Genomic DNA, 17,119 nt, shown 5'->3' on the forward strand with positions numbered 1-17,119 from the left:
ATATAGATAGATAGATTGGAGATAGAGATGTAGATTGAAAAGAGAGGAGGTACAGACGTGTGTACGGAGATGAGTGAGGCGACACGATTAGAAGAGAAGGAGAAGACATCGAGAAAAGAAGAGAGAGGAGAGAGTCTCATTACCAGAAGGAATTGAAGCCAAATGTATTCGCTAGCTGACAGAAGCATCGAACTAGCCAGCTATAGTCAGGATGATCGTCGATTTTGATATACTTTCGATACAACCTACAAGAGACACATGAAGAAGAAAGAAGAATAAAGAAGAAGAGACGGAAAAGAAGAAGAAGAATCAGAGAAAGAACAACACGAGGTAGGAAATACACACGGACGAGGAAGAAGAAGAAAATGACCGAAACACTTCTTTCTCTCTCCTTTCCACATGGGGATATGAACAGAAGCAGAGAAGAGGAAGATTGTCTGGGTAGATAGGAGAGACGTCATAGAACTGGAGAAGAAACCTTCGGAAGTTAGAGAGAGATAGATGCCTTAGGGAGTGTAAAAAGACGCGTAACACCTTTCGAAAGACTTACACATACATCTTCATACACATACAAATTCATACATACTTCGAGATACACCTTGAAACAGATATATGAGTCATCGCCCGCCCCTACACACACGTAGGATAAATAGAGAGATGAAAAGAAAGAGAGAGAGTAAAAAAGGCAACGGTCACTCCTTGCCGGCAGGTGTAGGTGGATGGTATAGCGCTATATACTAAAGGCCCGTCTGTATACCTACGGCCCTGTAGGGGGTGGGTATGTTTATGACCATAGAGATGCGATTACACATGCTTCGATTTGACGGTATGATAGAAGAAGAGATGTATCCCTCTATCCCTCTATCTATCTACCCATCATAGAAGATGTATCTGCCTACGTGATAGAAATGAGGTACCTGTCTAGTTCCATACACACACACACTGCTGCATGCATGCATGTATGAGTCGCCGGAAAAGAAGAGACGCAAGCATGCATCTATTTCAGACGAGGTCGAGACACATGGACATAGATCAGTAGAGAGATAGACGGACAAATAGATAGATAGATAAATACATATATAGACAGATACACAGATAGATAGATAGATACATAGATAATTCACTTATACAGACAGCCATACCTGGCTTACATATGCGTCGTATACACCTGTCCAGATGCGGCTGTAATGGGATGTAGCTATCTTTCTATCTATCTATCTATCTATGTAAAGAGAGAGAGAGGAAAGACGAGAAAGAGGAAGAATGATGTTTCTCTTCTTCTCCTCGTTGGCTTACTTGAGAATCGAGCGAGGATTCGAATGAGCTTTATCAAGAAGCTTATGAAAATGCGCAGGCAAGTCGCGAGGAGGAGGTGTATTAAACACCTAGAAACATATCGTTCACACGCATATACATATCTCTCTCTCTAGATCTATATATATATATATACTTTACTACATTCATACATATATACGTCTCTACATACACATGTATGGATAGGATACGAACACCGGGCGTACATACACCACAACTCGCACCTCAGAGAAGGTGTGTGAAGTCTATGTTTGAAATAAAGCAGTGCAGGCCTGCCCTCACAGGCACATCGTTATCCCTATGAATGAATGAAGAAGAGAAGAAGAAGAAAATCTAGCTGACTCATCCAAGCAAAGAAAGAAAGAGAGGTCATCATGTTTCCTTTCTCTTCTGTCTCTCCTCTTTCTTTGTGTGGTGTCTGTACATACACTCCTTTTGGATATCTATGCGGAAATCGGATTTCTACGTCACCTCTTCCTGTTCGCTAGCTTCAATAGAAGTCAGTCATCTCCCTCCTGTCTATCTACCTTTGGAGAAGCACAGTTTGAGATCCCTTCATACGCAAACATGCGAGGGAGCTCCCGAGAAAGCTCTAAGAGAAGAAAAGTCGAGGTGGAACTTGAGAAAGAGAGAGAGAGAGGGAAGAATATGAAGACATCATGAAACAGAGAAAGAAGCAAAAAGATGAGAAAGATTTATCGCTGTGTACATGCATACGGATATCTGAGAAATGGAAGGCAACTGGGGTATAGGAGGAAAAGAAGAAGAAAGAGAAGTGAGTCGAGAAACAATTCAGCATGCAAAGAAAGAAAGATGATGGATGATCAGGTGTCTCTACACGCATATGAAGAGAAAAGAGGACTGGCACACACAGAGAGAAAGAAGAAAGGAACAAGAGAGAGAAAGAGAGAAAGAAAGAGAGGTGGAGTGTTCGAGTCTCTTCCGTTCTCCTTCAGACAGAGAAATCAGACGGAGATCGTCAAGTGCAAGAAACAAGAAGAACGAGGAGACGAGACAGATTAGACTAGACACGGCATTCAGGTGTGTGTACAGACACCAGAAAAAGAGAGAAGAAGAGAAGAGAAGACGATCCTTTTCATCTTCCTTCGTGAAGAGACGTTTACACACGCCTCTCTACATCTAGACGGAAATACAAGGAGAGATACTTCGTTGAAGAAGGCCGATTGAGAAGCGTAAAGAACACGCGCTTCATCCATGTCAAATCAATGAATAAACACAACGTCTGCAGAGCTTCCAGCTGTATGTACACCCTGTGCTGTGAGAAGGAGAAAAGACAGAAAAGAGCTACAGACGATTGAGAGAGGTGAGAACGGGAGCGAAGAAACACACATAGATGAGGGGCCTCTCTAGGGATACAGAGACCCAGGAGAGATAGTCGATAGATTGACTGAAGATAGATAGATCAAAAAGATAAAGATATAGAGGTTGATAGATCAAGAGAGAGAGCGAAGACGAAGATATAACTCGATGTATGCAACAGGTGAAGAAGAAAAAGAAGAAGGAGGAGGTATACCTTGATCCTTTTCAATCTTCTCGGTAGAAAAGCTTCTTCATACTCCCGCGTTGTCATTTGACCTGCAGTCACCGATGCTAGGATTCCGACTGTACGTACACCTCCCATACACCAATTCTGGGACGCATGCAGCGAGGGCGGAGAGAAGAAGCGGTCCGGAAAAGGAAAAGAAGAAGACACAGCAAGACTCGACAGAGCAGAAAAAGAACAAGAATAAGAAGAAGAGGAAGAAACAAAAGACGTAGAGGAGAGAGAGGCATTTGAAAATTTCACAGCGGGAGAATGAAGCTTAATAGGATTTACTCTTGTATACCAGAGAGACGAAGAAGAAGAAGAGAGGGGAGAGAAATTATCTGTGAACCATGACAATGAAGAGAAGAGTGAACAAGGAGAAGAAGAAGATTTCCTGCTGTGTTTCACCTCTCCTTCTTGAAAATTGAAGTAAGAGAGTTCTCTGCTGCTCTTCTTCTTCTGCTTCCTTCTCAAGATCTCTGTAGAAATCCATGGAAGCGGATGATGGGAAGGAGAAACGCACTCACATAAAGAAGAAGAAGATGTAGGGACATTCTGGAAGACATTCTGCGAGAAAGACGTAAGCAGACGACAAGAAGAAGAAGGAGACAAAGAAGATGATGATGATGAAGGAGACAGAGACGAGGATGTGCGTCGGTTTGGTTTGAGAGAAGAAATAGAAGAAGAAGAAGAAGGAGAGACGACCTGCCTGCGTGGAAGAGGGAGAGGTGGCTGTTGGATAGATACAGGAGAATAAGAAGAGAAGTAAATTCTACGGGGGAGAGATATGTCACGCGAAAGAGATAAAGAAGAAGAGAAAGGAGAAGACGAAGAAGAAGAAGAGAGGGAGACGAAGAAGACTTTCATTTTGATAAAGAGAGAAAAAGAAGATGAAGAGAAAAAGAAATTTTAGAGCTACTTCATGAAGGTGAAGAGAAAGAAAGACAGATATTTTAGATTTTCCCTCGGAAAGCTCCTTGCTCCAATGAACGATGAAAGAAGAAGAAAAGAAAAGAGAAAGAAAAGAAAAGAAAAGAGAGGAGAAGCTGAGAGGCTACCCGCAAAGAAAGGCGTTCTTCCAGAATTCACTCGATCTCGAACTTATGTATTCCTCTTCTTTTTCTTTCACCTTCTTCACGCTTAGTCAAATTAGCACATCGATGTTAGAGAGAGATCCAAGAGGAAAGAAAATCTATAGACTTCTATGGCTCCAAACTATTCGAGAGAAAAGGAGGTGTAAATTTTAGGAGATACACAGATCGCTCGTAGTGCGAGGACGTTTTACGCTTTCTTATGAATTTTAGATACCCACGATGTCCGGTGTACATACACCTCAATGCCATCATCATCGTCCTATACTCCCCCGATGAGAATCATTCCATAGATAGATAGATTAAAGATAGATAGATAGATATGTCTTTTTCTATATCATGCATAGGAGCAGGAAGAGGAGAGCTTACTTCTTTCCGTGTGCTCTCCGCTGTGTGAGCTTCTCCCTCTCATCATGAGAATCGACACCCCCGAGACTTCAGAGAAGATCAGAGGAAAGATACAGAAGAAGGAAAAGAGGAGATTTCTTTCCTCCTCGCTCGCCTTCTCTCCGGTTGATTCGTGAGAGATCACGAAGACGACAAAAGGAGGAGAAAGAAGGAAGGAGGCTCGCTCAGCATTGCACCCTCAGGTCTTAGGAAATTCAGCTGTCTTAGCGAGTTGGAAAGACTAGAGAGAGAAGAGACGCAAATGGTAGAAGGCGAAGACTTGTGACGAGAAAGAGAGTGACATACTTTAGAAGTTCGATAGAGTAATTAGAAGAGCAATGGTTCCCTTTGGAACTCCCCTGTCAAAGAGAAAGGAAAGAACTTAGAGATATATGTGTATGGTGATAGAGAAAGAGAGAAGAAAGAAAGAAAGAAAGAGGAAAGGCTGTTCTTTTAACAACTCTTCGAACTGGAAAAAACTGCATGCAGATAGCACAGTGCCCATGCCGTTTGGCTCGACATCTCCTTGATGGGAAAGACCCTGGAGCTCGAAGCGTGTCTGCTTGCTCGAGAGAATCTTCGAATATGAGCCGAGGAGGCGGAGGCGTGACATCGAGCTTCTTCTTCCTTCCTCGGACGATGACCGGCCAGGTCTGCTGAGGAGAGGCGCACGCCAGGATTCTTTGAAGAATCTCTTTCTCGACTCTTCAGGAAGGAAGTCTTCGTAAGGATGTTTCGCAAAGGAAAGTGAAGAGCCTCTTTTTCGGGTTGTCTAGATGGAGAAAGAACTCAAACTCTCCTCGCATCGACGTGACTCCTCTTGCATCTTCAACTTGAGACAGACATGCTGATGGGAGCGAATGCAGGGAACCACTTCTTCTGTCTATTTCAACTCTCTTTTCTTCTTTCTTTGTCACAATTTCTGTTTTCTTTAGTTGTCACATGCTCCAGACAAGGAGAAGAAAGAGAGACAAGAGAATTGGCTATCCAGAACGACTTCTTTCTCATGGACGTGGAACCAAAGCACTTCTTCAGAGGGAATGGGAGGAGACAGACAACCGTGCTGTGAGGTGTATGTACAGCTGGAGTTAATAGAAAGAAGCGAAACATCGACGGCGACGTCTGTCTGTCTGTTCATTTACACAAGTGTGAGAAGAACGCTTTTGACAGTTGGGTTTCTGTGTCTCTTTCTCTAGGGAGACAGAAGAAAAGGATGGCATTTCCCTCTCGGATTTTCTCTCCCTATTCTTCTTCTTCCTTTTCTTTGTCGAATAGCATCCTTGTCTTCTTAATGTCGTCCGCGCTCTTTTCGAGCACCCGTACCATCGTAAAGGAGGGAGCAGAGAAATCTTTCATGTGATTTGCCACTGTCAAACTTCTTCACGTGCTTCTCCTCCTCCTGCTTGTCTAGTGATCTTCTTCCTGTCTCACTTCTATCTCACGTCTCTCTTTCTGCTTTGTATTTCATTCATCTCTCATCACTTGAGGATTTTCCTTTCGTTCCTTTCTCTTTCTTCTTTCTCTTTTTCTTCTTCTCTTCATTTTGGTTCCCCCTCTTTCTCTTCTTCATGTGTCTTTCCCAAGGTTTGAAGTGACTCCTTTCTTTTTGTCGCGCGACTTCTTCCTCTGCTCTTCACTCGACGCAAGCAAAAGAACTTCCAGAGAACATCTCTGCACCATCGAGTCATACACCTGTCTGTCTTTCTTTCCTTCTCGTCCTTTTCTTCTTCTTTCTCCTTGTATCTTCCTTCACTGTCTTAATGAATTGGCGTGTTTATTCTTTCTCTTCTTCTCTTGGCTGAAACACCTCGGCTGCTGTGAAGGCGCGCAGCTCATTGCAGGCTCTATCAAAACACTTTCATGAATTCTGCTATTCCTTCTAGATGTATGAAGAACCTCGAGAGAAGAAGAAGAAGAGCAAGCCAAACAACAAGTGAGGAGAAGGAGGAGGAAGAAGAGGATTGAAAAGAGAAGAAGAGAATGATAGACAACTCTTCAGAGGAGTTGCCATGCACTACCAAGTCAAGTGTATTCTTATGGGTTAAGATATGAAGACTGACTGAGAGAGATGGGGGATGAAGGGGGAGTGATTAATTTTCATCTTTCTCTGTTTCTTTTCTTCTTCTCCTCTCTTTCTCTCTCCCTCTTCTTCTTTTCTTCTTCTTTCTGAGGGGGGGCGTTCTCTCCTCCGTCTCTTTTCTTCTGAAGAAGTGCTTTAGATTGTTTCGAGGCCGCTTCTCTTACACACCCGTGCAGATAGATGATTCTCTCGTCGGGAGGAAATTGAAGAAGGTACATGAAAAGGAGAAAAGAAGAGAAGTCGTTCTTCTTCAGGTGTACATACACATGTCCGTATATACCTCCATCTCTACACAAAAGAAAAGAAAGCGAGAACTGCTAAAGATTTCCTACGAGACGTCCTTTTCTTTCTACAGGGAAAGACAGACGGGGCCTGCAGCTTGACGCCCACGTTGGCTTTCCTCGCATAAGTCTTCTTAAGCACTTTTCCTATCGTCTTCTAAATGCCTCTTCTTCTCTCTCTTCCCGCTTTCCTTTCAGTCTGAAGATAAAAGATTCTCTTGTCTCGATTCTCTGTCTCCGACGGTGATCTCCTTTTCTTTTTCTTTTCCTTCTTCTTTTCTCCCCATCCATTCTCTCTCCTTATCAAGACGGTCGTCTTGACTTGCCAAAGCACATATACTCCTCATCTCTCTCTCTGAGAGAGAATTGTAGAAGATCTCTGTACAGAATCTCTTGAACCACTGTCCTCACATCCTCTTCTCCTTCTCTTCTTCGTCCTTCTTTCTCCTCCTAGGTCTTCTTCTACTTCTCCATCCTTCTATTGTCCCTGTTTCGTCTCTTTTCTCTCATTCCCCCTGGCATTTCTATGTCATCGGCCAGAGTTCCACATCTTCTCTCTTCCTCAAGAAGTTAACTGGGCGAAGTCTTTCGAGAGGGATCGAGAAGAAAAAGGAGAAGAAAATGTCTCACCTGTAGATCAAAAGAAGAAGGAGATGAAGAAGAAGAGTATACGAAGAGGGTGAAGAAGGAGAAGCGTGTAAGAAGAGGAAGAAAAGAAGAGTCTGGAGCAACGCCTCCTTGCCCTTGGAGACGTTTCTCTGTTCTGTCTCCGTCTTTCTCTCTCTCTCTCTCGCTTTCTGCCTATAGTGTATCTATCTTTTTCTCTTTCTTTCTCTATCTCGTGTGCGTTTCTATCGTTATGTCACTCTCTGTCCAATAGAGAAAGCAAGAAGGCAGGAGAAGAGCAGAAAGAAAGAAGAGAAGAAAGAAGAAAGGTCGCTTATAAGGAAAGATGTTGAACGCGAGAGGGGGGGGGGAGGCCCGTGAGGAAGGACAAGGCAGGATCTTTGCTTTTCTTTCTCTGCTGGCTTTCTCAAATGAAGAAGTAAAGAGAAGCTCTCGGGTTATTCTCACAGGCTTTATATAGAGTAGAGGAAGAGAGAGAGAAAGAAAGAAAGGTAAGAAGAAGAGGAGGTGGGAAGAGAGGGAGAGATGATGATATGAAGGAGGGCAGAAGCCATCCGAGAAGTTGCAAGAAAGAGAAGGAAAGAGTAAAAGAAGAAGAAGAGAGAAGAGCAAAGAAAGAAGAGAGGAAAGAAGTCCTGACAAGGAAGGTGTAGAAGAAGAAGATACCGAGAAGAAAAAGGAAGGAAAGAGAAGAGAAGAGAGGATTGGTAGCTTTCTTCTGTTTCGCAATGAAGAGACAGGTCGACTGAAGTGGAAAAGGAGAGAGTTGTGTGACACCATACATCTCCTAGATCTTCTTGTCTCCGTCAAAAAGATGAAAGAGGAAATAAAGAACTTAGATCAGGAGAGCTCGTCTTCTTCTTCTTTTCTTTCTTCCTCTTCTTCTTCTTCCTATCCTTCCTCTTGTTCTTTTTCTTCTCCTCCTCGAAGATGTCTTTCTTCATCTTTCCATCGAGCTGTCATTGAGGAGGTTCTCTCGATCGATCGAGAAAGGAGAGAAGTGGAAGAAGCGATAAGAAGGTCTTCTTTCTTCTCACCTCCGAATCGATCAGCCTTCTCTGTGTATGACGCGCAAAACTTTGTCCCTTACGAAGGGTCACCGCTAGCGACTGCAGAAGCGATAGGCGGATGGATCGGAGGAGGAGAAGATCAACTGGGGCGTGGCCGGGGAGATGAAGAAGAGGAAGAGACTGAAGAAGAGGCAAAGAAGCAGAAGAAGGAAAAAGAGATAGGAAGAAGAGAAGAAGAGAAGGGCGCAAGAGTCACAGCAGCAGTAGCAGGAGAAGAAGAGGAAGAGGGAGAGAATTGTGAGGAAGAAGAGAAGACGAAGAAGAAGAAGTCAAGAGAAGGCAGAGAGAATGAAGGCTGTCTGTTAGATAAAGAAGCTTCCCTTCCTGCAGCAGACGGTGAATCTGATAGAAAGAAAGGAGAGGCGAGAGGTGAAGAAGAGCTCGAGAAGTTCATTCTCTCTCTCGTAAGACATCTCGACTCTAGGAAAGGTAAGAGGGAGATTCTACAAGAAGACTTCGCGACTGGAGATTCTTATCAAAGAAAGAAAGAAGGGGGTGCTTTGAATCGAGATGAAGGAGGTAGAAGGAGAGAAGGAGACCTCTTATCAATAGAGAGAAACTACGAAGGAAAAGTAGAAGAGATTAAGAATAGAGAAGTTGCTTCTATATCGCGTGAAGATTATGGAGGTAAGAGGGGCTCTTTTTCTCTCGATGAATTTCTCGGGGGAGGGCGTAAGACAGACACCTCTCCTTCTCTTTCTAATTCTGATCCTCTCACTTCTTTCTTCTCTTCTCTCACTATATCTGTTGGCGATCCTCGTGGCGAGAAGGCAGGTCACCCCATGGTGAAGAATCAGGCTCTCCCTGTCCAGCAGAAAGATGAAGAAGAAGAAGATCAAGATGAGAAGGTCGAAGAGAGGACACCTGCTCCTCTACTTCCTGTTCCTAAAGAAAGAAAGGAAGAGGGAGAGGAGGAAGAGAGGAGGAGAAGAAGAGAGAAAGAGGAAGAAGATGATCCGTTTCTTCTTTCTATCGTCGCCGACAAGAGACAAAGTCAACAGGGAGACGAGGAAGAAGCAGAAGCAGTGTCTTGCCGGAGAAAAAAAGAAGGTGCAGAAGAAGCTTCCTACAGATATAGAAATGGAAGAGAAGAGAATGAAGAAATCTATGCTGGGAATGAAGTGAGAAGAGAGGAGGAGGAGGAGAAGGAGGATAAGAGAGAGATCGAGGAAGAAGAGATGGAAGAGAAGAGCCAAGGAGAGAAAGGAAAGAAGATTCCCCAGAGAGAGGAGCCCTTCTCTCTTCTTCAAGACCCATCGTTCTGTTCAACAGTCTTAGAGAAAGATGAAGGGGAGCTTCAACGAGATGTTTCTATAGAAGCAACACATGAGAGAGAGCTGAATGAAGAAGAGAATCTTTCTAGAGGGGGAGAGGAGAGAAGAACAGAAAAGACTCTCCTTGCCTCTCGTAATTCTCTTCCATTTCATCCTTGCGACAAAGATCAAGAGGGGACACGAAACCTTCGGTGTTGTTCTCCCCAAGAGACAAGAGAGAAGGAAGGTCAAAAGAAGAAAGAACGCTCGTGCCATCCCTCCCAAGAGAAAGAAGACCAAAAGAAAGCAGAGCTCTCCTATCACTGTACACAAGAGAAGAGAGAAGATGAAGAAAGAAGAGGAAGACGCTCTTCTTCCTCTGTTGGATTGGAGAAAGGAGATTCTTTTTCTTCTTCGTCTGCATGTCGATACTGGTGGCAGGCATCATCTCGATTGTCGATTGTCGATGGTTCCCCTGTGTATCGATTGTCTGATCTTATTCTTCCTCTCCCGGAAGAAGCCTATATGAATGGTGAAGCCAAGGGTAAGAAATGTCCCCTCTACTCTAGAGAGATAGACGATGAACCAGAGACATACATATACATAGATATATACAACAAGAGACAGAGAGAGAGACAGAGCTATAGATATTTATCTCTCTCTTTATCCCTATATACATCTATCTATCTATGTAGGAGATTTTGTATTGAATTCGAGATGAATAGAACTGGTGCAGAGAGGTAGAGAAGAAATCTTGTACAAGTATATGGAGAGAGAGAGACAAGGGCCGGCCACGGTGTCTGTGCTGTCGGAAAGCCTCTGATGGTCTTGACTGTGTGAAGGAGATCTACCTTTGCATCTCTATAGGATAACCCTTACAACGAAGGCAGGCATGCCGTCTTGCAGATAATACGTAGATACATACACCATCGCAACATACATAGATGAATTGAAATACGTACATACATCGAGAAACATATTAAAGAAAGAGAGAAAGAACGATAGATAGATAGGTAAATAGATAAGTTGGAAGAAGAAAGAATGATAGATAGACTAACGGTAGATAGATCGAAGCTGAATAGATAGATAGACAAAAGATAGATCCATGGAGAGACACGTAGCGGAGTGTAATTATTGGTGGTAGTAGGGGGGGGAGTATTAATAGTAGTAGTAGCAGTAGTAGTAGTGGGTAATAGTAATAGTAGTAGTAGTTAGGAGTAGTAGTGGGTAATAGCAGTAGTAGTGGGTAATAGTAGGAGTAGTAGTAGTAGGAGGAGCTCTTCAAATGCTGAACGTTCGAGTGTATTTCCACTTGGTCTTTTTTCTTGAGTGTTTGTCTCTTTGCTTGTCAGTTGTAGATGTCTGGGTTCTTTTCAACTCTATAGAGACGCCTCGATTCTTCACTCTCGTTCCCCTCTCTCACGCCTATCTATACATTCCTAGACAGTCTTATATACACACGTTTCTTACCTAACTTGATATCTCTCTGTCTGTAATCTACCTATCTGTCTTCAGTCTATCGACAGAGAGAGATAGAGACATGAACAACCCTTCGTGTGTCTGCGAAATGGACCTGCCATTGTTCTTTTTCTTCTTTTTCTTGTGAATCGATACTCCTCCTAGTTTCTCTCTCTTTCTCCTAGGGACTCTAGAGTGAGATCCCTGGTAGACTTCCTCCTTCTCACCCGTATCGTGATAAGTAGCAGCATGAGGCAGTTCACTCATACGTCTTTACCTCTCTGTTCCTCTCACTCTCTCCTTCTTCTTCTTCTTTCTATCATTTCCTGTCCACGCCTATCTCTTTCTTCTAGCTCACGAATGCCTACATTCACCTCACAGGTAGTCCACGTAGGTTTTTCTCCTGTACAGACAGCCCCTCGTCTCTCTTCTCCCTCTTTCTTCATCTCTCTCGAGAGACCAACAACGAGCTCTTTAGATTCCCTTACATCTCTGTGTATATTTCTTTCTTTCTCTCTCTCTCTATGTATCTCCATCTTGCTCTATGTCTCTATGTCATACTTGTCTTCTTTCTCTAAGCTGCTCTGTGCCCTTTCTCTTTTTACATCTCTTCGTATGGTTTCTTTGCTCACTCTCTTTTTCTCCTCCTTCTCCCCCCCCTTCCCCCTTCTCTTTGCCTCCTTCTTTCATCAGGTACGGCATCCTCACTATCTCCTTTCCGAGCTCGTATCTATCAGTATCTTCTCTATCGACACGCCGTTCTTCGCAATTCAATCGTTATGTTACCTACGGGATCAGGAAAGACCCTCGTGGCCTCTATGGTGCTTCACACGTGGCTGCAGAATGTCTCAGGGGCAGATAAGCTCGCGATTTTCCTCGCTCCTACTTCTCAGCTCACGAGACAGCAGTCTCGCTCGATCTCTCAGTTTCTACAGCTCTTCCTCGATCCTCTCGGTCTAGAAGAAGCCCGAGAAGAGAACTTCGAAGCAGAGGAAGAAGAAGAAGATGAAGAGTGTTCTAAAAAGAAGAAGGGTGTCGACGGCACTGCTTGGGGGGGCTCTCCTCGTCGTTCAGAGCTTCTCATTCGGCTGAAAGGATCAGGTGAAGGAGGAGGAGGAGAGACACCTGGAGCAGGGGGTGGAGATGAAGAGTATTCTTATCGTGTGCTTAATGCAGACTGGTCTCATCCGCAGTACTGGGCTCTCCTCTATAACGCCTTAGACGAATACAAACAAGCTCTCCTCGATATCTACAAGGTAAAAGAAGAGAGGAGGAATCTCGTGAAAAGATAGAGAGGACTGAATGACAAGAGCATGGGAGAGGAATCTTACCACTCTTCTTAGAGGCACACAGACATCTAGAAATAGTAAAGCAAACAGGTCGAGAGACTGAAGATAGATCAAGAGATAGAGAGGGAAAGAAAGAACGATAGAGATAGACAGAGGACAGGGGGATGTTTGTTCGTCTCTTCGAGAGAAGGAAAGTGTGAAGGAGATGAAGTCAAGGGTGCGAGACTGTAGTTAAAGGGGGGGCAGTCAAGTGGATGTGCAGTTCCTCTACATACATACATAGAGAGAGAGAGGGGCATGTATAAATGTACATGCATATATATATATAGAGAGAGAGAGAGGATAAGACTTGATAGACTTGTATTTCGTGGAGATGAAGGAGGGGTTGGTTCGAGGTGTAGTGGCTGTTTAGAGAAGGTGGACGGCAGGCCTTTACAGCTACCGTTAGAACGACAGACGCAGACAAGTCATTCTAGAAGATCTTCACGACTGTTACCTCCACCTCTTCCAGGGGAGAGAGATAGAGTAAGAGAGAAAGAAAGAGAAAGAGAGAGAGAAGTCGAGTGGATGATTGATCGACTGTCCCTTTCTTCTTCCTCTTCTTCTTCTTCTCGGTTGTCTGTTGAGTCTGGAAGGCATTTCTCATGTAGACTCTCATTTGTCTTGTGTTTTCTCTTCTTTCTTCCTTTCTGTTCTTCTCTTCACGACTACTATGACTACTACTACTACTACTGCATGTCATATCTGTCTCCATCTATCTATCTCTCTTTCTATCTGTCTATCTAAACTGTCTGTACTCCTCTTTATCTATCCGTCATTTACCTGTCTAGCTATCTATGTATCTATCTTTAATCTATCTACCTATCTTGAATCTATCTATGTGTCCGTGTGTCTCTCTGGGTCTCTCCCAATGTATCTATTAGGAAGTTTGTATGCCTATCAGTCTTCATGTACCTCGAGGTGTGGTCTCTTCTCTCTTCCCAAATCTATCAATTAGACTCAACGCTTCCCTCTCTTCTTCTCTTTCTTTTCATCTATCTTTTCTCTTTCCTTTTCTCTTTCTTTTCATCTTTCTTGAAGCTTCCGAGTTTTCCGCCGCCACCGGACTTTGATTTGCGTCGGTATAACTCGAATGTCCTTCTTTCTCCTTTCCGCTTTTCTTCGTCTCAAGAGCAATCGATTCTTTCTTCAAATGCAAGAGAGACATATTCCCTTCTTTATCATGAGACTTCTCCTCGGTCCCATCTCCCTAAGACATCTCAAGAGGAGAAAAGAAAGACAGGCGAGGAAGAAGAAAAGAAAAAGAAAGAGAGAGATCTCTCATCTTCTTCGTCTAAGCCTCTCCATAAGAGCCACAATGAAAATGGTAAGAAGGAGAAAGACGTCGAAGAAGAAGAAGAAGAGAAGAAGAAGAAGAAAAGACTTGTCAAAAGTAAGAAAGACTGTTCCTGGCTTAGGTGGCCTCGGGTATTTATCATGACTCCTGATAAGTTTCGAAATCTTGCTTGTCGTGGGTATCTTCGTATGGATCGCATCGGTCTCTTGGTCTTCGATGAAGCGCACCATAGCCTAGGAGGAGGCTATATCTACGCCCCTTCTTCTTCTTCTTCTCTCTCGACAACTGTGCATGTGAACGTGACGAGTAGCAACAGTCCGTATACGAACATTTTGAGATATTTCTATCATTTATGTGAAGAGACCAAGAGACCTAGGATCGTAGGGCTGACTGCGACGCCTCTCTTTGATCGGAAGAAGAAGCTTAAGCTGTCTCCTTATCATCTCGATCGAGAAATCCGGCTCTCTATGAGGTGCTTAGAAACCCTCTATGACGCAAGGATTGTTCGGGCGGACATTTTCGATGGAGATGAAGTCCCTCCTCTCTCTTGGTCTTCTTCGCTCCGTGAGAAGGGGGGTGGAAGAGAGAAAGAAGAAACGAATCAGGAGTTGATAGAGAGCTCTTTTCGGCGGAGACAAACAGAAGCCTCGAAGGAGATGAGAGATGAAGGAGAGAAAGAGAAAGAAAAAGATCAAGAGGAGAGAGTCAAGGGAGGAGAAGAAGAAGAAAAGGAGAAGAAGGAAGACTTGATCATGGAGATGAAGAAGGGTGGGGAAGAGATTTATGAACTTTTGGTTTCCCAGGAACAGAAAGGACAGCAAGAGTCTTCTTCTTCTTCTTCATCCTCGTCGTCATCTTCTTCTTCTTCTTTAGATGCCGTATCTAAGCTCTTTTTATCTCAAGATGAAGCAGAGATGAAGAAGGGAGGTTGTTCCTTTCATAGGAGAAACGAAGGCGAAGAGGGGGGGAGCGACTGGCAAGTCGGGTGTATAGTCGTGAAGCCTATACGGTATCAGACTCGCCCCTCTCCATTTTACTTTGATCATGAGCTAGGCCTTCTTCAGTTTTCCATCTATCTTCATCTCTATTCTCATCTTCTCTTGGGTCGGGCTCCCCTTCCTTCCCCGGCTTCTTTGCTCGATTCCTCCTCTTCTTCTCTTTCTTCGCCTGCACGGAGAGTCGAGAGATGTAGCGTAGAAGAAGGAGAAATGCTAAGGACGCTCCGTCTGTTCTTTTCTTCCTTTCAAATGGATCCTTACGTTTTCCTTCGCAAGTGGATCTCTTCAGGAGGAAGAAGAAGAAGAGAAGGAGAAGGAGGAGGAAGATCACCTCCACACCTTGCTCTTTCTGCGTCGTCTCTAGACGAAGAAGAAGAAGAAACGGCAAGTTCTTTCGGTCTTCTCTCTACGGATCCAGAAGAAGAAGAGAAGGGGGAAGGTGAAGAAGAGCAGAAGGAAGAAGAAAAGAAGAAAAAGAAGATCGTATCTGAGCGCGTTGTTAAGAGGGCTTCTCTTTCTTCTTCTCGTCGACGTCTTTTCCAAGGTTGTCACGAAGAAGAAGAAGAAGATAATGGAGAAGGAGAAGATCAAGAGAGAGAAGAAGCAAGAGATGAGAGAGATGACGCAGGCGAAGAAGCTCGTGAGGGAGTAGATAAGGAAAAGGAAAGGAGTTATATACAATCCAGGAGACAAGAGAGAAGAAACGACGAGAGAAGGAAAAGAAAGGCGGAAGAGAATGAGAGACGCCTCCTTAAGCTACTCCGTCAGTTTCGACAGGGCGAAGAGAATGAGGAGAGGTGTACATACTTTCTTTTCCTCCTCCAAGATATCTTAACTATATGCACTGTCTACTTTCATCTTCTTATCACTACTGGCTCTTCCTCTTCTTCCTCTTCTCTTCCCTGGGGGGGTGAAGAGAACAGGGCTCGTACTTACATGAGAGGAGAAGCCGATCAAGTTGAAAAGAGAGGGAAGAAAGAAGAAGAAAGAAAGAGTAAGGAGATCCCTTCTTCTTCGTCTAATTCTTCTGACTCTCAAGAGAAATCTCTTCACTCGTCAACCATTCAGTCTCTTCCCTATCAGTCCCCCCCTTCCCGAAGAACGTCCATTTCCACAAAGCCTTCCTTTTCTCTGTCTTTATCTTCTCTATTTTCCTTCGCTCATCTCTTTTCTTCTTCTGATCCTCTCAAGTTCATCTCTATCTCTTCCTCTTCTTCTCGTCTTCTCGCGAAAGGACGCAAAGAAGGCGAGAAGACCCAAGAGAATGGACTTCTGTCACAGCAGAGTCGACCTCCATCTCTCTCTTCTTCTTCTTCCTCCTCTTCTTGTCAAGAGAAGCGGATCGATGCAGTTCTGCAGTCAGAAGAAATGCGGATCAACGCATGGTGTATGAGAGAGATCTGGAGACATATCGATCTCGATTCTCGAGGAAAGCTTCTCAGAAGAGTCGAGAATGTGAATCAGCATCTTCTCCATATTCAAAAAGAGCTCGGATTCTGGTGTATATGGAGGTTGAAAGAGTCGCTGGATGAATCTTGCGCATCTTGGATAGGAGACTTTATGTCTTCTTCATCCTCTTCTCTAGGAGGAAGAAGTTCACTGAATATGCGCGAAGAAAAGCAGTCGACAGTCCCCTCTGGCGAAGTTGTAAGAGGCGAGGCGACTTCGAGGCAGATGGCGGGAGGAGAAGAGGCTGTCCCGCGGGGTGAGGGGGAACAGGAGGAGAAGAAGAAGAAGAAAAAGAAGAAGAAAAAAAAGAAGAAGAAAGACAAGGAAGATGGAGAGACGGGAGAGGTGGCAAAAGGAGGAGGAGGAGAAGAGCAAGAGGAAGGAGAGAAGGCTGCTGAGAGGAGAAAAGAAGATAAAGAAGGAGAACAGGAGGAGGAGAAGGGTGACGGAATGAGAAGAGGAGAAGAAGATGAGGAGAAGAAAAAGAAGAAGGAGAAAGAAAGGGTGTTGTGTAGGAAGGATGGGCGGGAAGAAGAGAAGAGCTATCTTCATTATGGAGACGATTCTCGAAGACGTCAAGAGACAATCCCTTCATATGAAGATGCTAAGGAAGAGACAAAAATACTTCTCGATCCAGGGCTTCATATGTGTCAAGGTTCCCAAGATGGCTATAAGAGTCCAGTGAATGGCTCTTCTAGAAAAGAAAGAGAAGATATCAGTACACCCCTCTTAGCTTCGTCAGTCGCCTCATCTCCTAGCCTCTCTTCTTCCACCTCCACATGTGATCTCCCCCCGAGTACTTTTATGCGTTCATCATCATCATCGTCTTCTTCTTCTTCGTCTCGCTCTTCTTCATCTTCTGTCTCTACACCAAGAACCTCTTCCTCCTCCTCATCTCTATCTTCTTCTTCTTCAACCCTTTCTTCTTCTTCCTCTTCTA

At 44.1% G+C, this 17,119-nt stretch overlaps 2 protein-coding genes across 2 annotated transcripts in view; one reads left to right on the forward strand and one right to left on the reverse strand.

Annotated features, from left to right (window-relative positions):
• CSUI_002689 (uncharacterized protein) overlaps positions 1-4,809 on the reverse strand; it is an 8,494-nt gene extending 3,685 nt beyond the window's left edge. The window contains exons 1-3 of the mRNA XM_068062888.1: positions 2,849-4,809; positions 1,297-1,385; positions 144-245 (exon numbers count right to left, since the gene is read on the reverse strand). Of these exons, the coding sequence (XP_067925135.1) occupies positions 144-245; positions 1,297-1,385; positions 2,849-3,727 (1,070 nt within the window). The 5' untranslated portion in view covers positions 3,728-4,809. The remainder of the gene's footprint in view (positions 1-143; positions 246-1,296; positions 1,386-2,848) is intronic.
• A 240-nt stretch (positions 4,810-5,049) lies between these two features.
• Positions 5,050-17,119, forward strand: part of CSUI_002690 (ribonuclease type iii dicer) — a 31,609-nt gene continuing 19,539 nt past the window's right edge. Inside the window, exons 1-3 of the mRNA XM_068062889.1 lie at positions 5,050-10,193; positions 11,801-12,363; positions 13,477-17,040. Coding sequence (XP_067925136.1) covers positions 8,141-10,193; positions 11,801-12,363; positions 13,477-17,040 — 6,180 coding nt within the window. The 5' untranslated portion in view covers positions 5,050-8,140. The remainder of the gene's footprint in view (positions 10,194-11,800; positions 12,364-13,476; positions 17,041-17,119) is intronic.

This window comes from Cystoisospora suis (assembly GCF_002600585.1).
Source record: "Cystoisospora suis strain Wien I chromosome Unknown contig_1112, whole genome shotgun sequence".
Taxonomy (NCBI): Eukaryota; Apicomplexa; class Conoidasida; order Eucoccidiorida; family Sarcocystidae; genus Cystoisospora; species Cystoisospora suis.